Raw genomic sequence first — 3820 nt, 5'->3', positions numbered from 1 at the left:
CTGCCTAAACTTTTGGCTATTTTATTAACACTAAAATAAAACACTACTATAATTGACAGTGCGTCATGTAGAATAATTTCTATATTAATCAGTATGCTTTAACAATAGGCCTACAGCAATAACATGGAATTACAAACACAACATTTTGCTGATGCCTATAACCAAGAACGTGTGTGCGCACTGGCTAGTTATTTCAACACATTTAATTCACTGTGCATTCATCGTTTTACGCAGATGCATTTATCCGCATTTATAATTGTTCTGGTATTTATTTTAGCCCATATGACACCAGAGCTTATCATTGAACATGATTGGCAAAAACCTGCCCACGTTACAGTGCGGTCTTACCAGTAGCCTTCCACTGTTTCTAAGCTGATTATAAGCAATATTTCTCTGATAAGTCTATCTGAGTTTCATTGAGTCTCAGTGTAACGCAATGGCCGGTTATAAGTTAGAACTTAATCATGAAAATGTTTGGTACACTAGCAGGCCATTGTGGAGACAAGTGCAGTGCAGCTCATTGGATACTTCTATGATAGCCTACGTTTACTGTATTTAAAAATACATCACACTACTCGTGCATTTTGCTATGCTATGTGATATAGGTTCATGCAAAATATAAGATATTCTATCATGAAACTAGATATACCTTTGGCGACGTCTAGCACAGGTTTGACAAAGACTCCCTGTCCTTAGTAAAGTGGGCTATAATTGGCAATAGCAGTAGTTTCATCTTTAAAATGTCCACAGTCATAAATTACACATTTCAACCTGTTGTTTTGATACATTTATTATAAATACAAAGAGAGACTCAAAAAAGTCAAAACAGAGTAGAAAAAAATCAAGGAGCAAGGTGTTCCTTTTATAATAACAAAGGGTGAAATGTTGGGGTACAGCATTGTCAGTCTTTATGTGGCCGGCAAAACTCGTTCTTTGTGCCATAAGAGTACACACCCCCTCCAATATCTTCCCATTCATCAATCATAAATACACCCCCTCCCTCTCCCCAAACTCTCCGCATATTGCAGCTAGGTATATGCTGTTACCGGTGAGGAGTAATCCCTTGCCGTCCACGGTTTACTCTGAGCCCGTATTTAATTCCCTTAAACCCCCAGCTGCCGCCCTGGTTCTCAGTGAACACGACAGACTGTGAACCTGTTCTCGGTTATTAATAATTCACCAGGCTCGCTGCATCTCCGACCGCCATCCCCGGCAGCGACGCGTCGCCCTTTGGGCCATCAAAACACGTTTCGGGTTTTCACTATTTGGCAAAGCACACCAGAAAGCAACCATTACTCTGCTGATTACGTTTTAGAATGTGTACCACCACTGGTAAACATTGTCTATGAATGTCTTCTGCTTCAAGTGGTTTTTCCATATACGCACCCCTTTTGTAATTCCGACTCTGTCTACATCCATCACCTGCAAGCACCAGTCCTCCACTGAGCCATTTTCCCATGTTAAATCTGACCGTAGACCAGCGACACAACCGAAGCAAACGACCATCATTTGCGTCCGCGGAGCAGAGGATGGAGACTGAGCACGCTTGAAGTTCCCTGGGATCCCAGTTGCAACAGCTGATTTCAAAGCGCGTAAGCGGCAACTTCTCAACGTTTCTCTTTAGCGCGTGGCTAGACTTCAACTCTTGTCACTGGTACCGCTGACGAAACGCTGACACCGAGCGAGGACTTACCTCGCTTGGGATTCGGTGGACGGAAGGGATAGCTCACTGTCACACTCACTGCAACGGCACGGACACAAACGCTCTCAAATTAGCCATTTGTTGAGACCACACGGATTATCATACACCAAATACGAACGAAGCTTTCCTGTGGACAATTAACAAGGATAAACCAACAGCGGCTCTCAATCTGTGGAATGGTGTACACGACTATTTAAAAAAAAGTATCGTTAGCTCGGCTACGGGTCGTCCCGCATTGGTCCTTCTGCTTCCGGTATCACCGAAGAAAGCGAGCCGTTTGTGTTCCCTCGGCCACCGTTTTTTCCCCCAGCAGAACTTTTTCGTAAAAAAAAGAAAATGGGTCTTTGAGGCGGTTGGCAAAATTCCCCGCTCCACAATGGTACGTGCTATGTAAATCAATAATTTGTTCCTTTGTTTTTGCAAAGTCCCATTCAATTTTCTTTTTGCACAGCAAGTATTTGCAGTTGTTTTGACAGCTTTAAATACATATGATAAACATTTAAATTATGTGATACAGGATTGGTTTGTAAATGTCTGTGTAATTAGCAAGCGTTATGGTACACTGTATTCCAGTCCCAAGGTGCTGATGCCAAGACATCGACTTTAGAAGCAAACCACGTTGCACTGTGACTGCACACCTAAACTTTTGTAATTAAGCTCTGACTTGACTTTCCGAATTTTATTTAAATGTAAAAAAAAATCCCCTGGACATACGTACAAAGCTGAAAAGGTTCACTTTTCTGGCTACATGGCACCTGCCTCTGAACATCATGATGTTGGCAGAGCAAAGTAGTTACAGAAGTGCTGCTGTCGCAATTATTACAAACATAGCGTAGAGATCTGTGTCTGAAAGTGCACTTTAGATATTTATTGCCCTGCACTTAGCGCCAAAAACCATTTTGCGCATTGCGCAATGGAGGATCTGCGCAACAATAACCTTTAAGCTAATTCAGTAGTACAAAAGTTACTCCGGCCTTCATCAGCTATTTTGTAACGATTCTCAGATCTGTTGCACGTGCACCATTTGTGCCATATTTGATCTATTTGTGCCACCGCGAGCTCTCCAGTCTCCTCCCGCCTCTTTATTAGCAGATGAAACATGGCTAATAGAGCATGACAAAACGTGATTAAAATGACACCGATTATCCGAGGTTGTGTCAAGACATTTACACCTCTAACGTGGGTGTGGGTGTAATGTGGAATGTATATTAATAAGTTTACACTGTCTGTCAGGAACAGGGTGGTTTGTGGGATGTCAGTGGCTGAACTGGTCTGTGCAGTGCAAATAATGACGACTTTAGCTCTTGTGATATTATTTTAAGCTGATTTCCTCTACGGTGTATTTCAGTGTTTCCATGGCCACATTTCCAACAACTAGGTTTTCACTTTTTTTTTGCTTTAAGTAGCCTATATTTAGGCCTCATCTATTAATTCAATTAATATTCACAGCCATCAAATAACCACCTTCCTAACCATAACCCTGATTACATTACTTGTGGGGGCACTGACCCCTGTGTGATTGCGAGCCTGTAATTTTATTATGGCTTGTCTTTAAAATCACAGCATTCCTAATGCTGCGCTGTGGATTCCTTTAAGTAGGCTGGAATGTGCTGGTTAGGATGATTTGATCTGAGTAAGTTAGGGAAAAGTAACCTTGAGGGGCCAAATGCTTCCCAGATGTGGGGCTATATCAGCACACTGATGCAGATAATTATTTGTTTACTTGCACAATTTAATGGCTCCTGCCCAAAGAGGCCAACAGTAGAGAGAGAGAGAGAGAGAGAGAGAGAGAGACAGAGACAGAGAGACAGAGAGAGGCATTCTGCCTGTGAAGCCTGTCTTGATGAGGGACCTTGAGACGTGTATTTGTTTTTTGAAGGGGGTGAAAGAATGATAGATGAAATAATACCCCCCCCCCCCCATTTCAAAACAACGCAAGAAAGATAATTCGTTTTCACCCTCTCCACTGTGTAAAACCGCTGAAATGGTTTTGTTTGAGATGTTTCATTTGTAAAAATCAAATTCAGGCATCAACGATTCAATCTCTCTTTTTCTCTTTCTGGCCAATTTGCACGTATCATATACCCTCATAGACAAACAGTACGGAAGAAAACATTT

General features: G+C 41.9%; 1 protein-coding gene across 15 annotated transcripts in view; it reads left to right on the top strand.

Annotated features, from left to right (window-relative positions):
• The first annotated feature begins 1024 nt into the window (after positions 1 to 1024).
• nfixb (nuclear factor I/Xb) overlaps positions 1025 to 3820 on the top strand; it is a 198438-nt gene continuing 195642 nt past the window's right edge. For all 15 annotated transcript variants that reach the window (XM_063224080.1, XM_063224072.1, XM_063224085.1 and 12 more), the window contains exon 1: positions 1025 to 2081. In XM_063224080.1, the coding sequence (XP_063080150.1) occupies positions 2079 to 2081 (3 nt within the window). In that variant the 5' untranslated portion in view covers positions 1025 to 2078. The remainder of the gene's footprint in view (positions 2082 to 3820) is intronic.

This window comes from Engraulis encrasicolus, chromosome 2 (assembly GCF_034702125.1).
Source record: "Engraulis encrasicolus isolate BLACKSEA-1 chromosome 2, IST_EnEncr_1.0, whole genome shotgun sequence".
NCBI classification, from domain to species: domain Eukaryota; kingdom Metazoa; phylum Chordata; class Actinopteri; order Clupeiformes; family Engraulidae; genus Engraulis; species Engraulis encrasicolus.
This window is presented reverse-complemented; position numbering and strand designations above follow the sequence as displayed.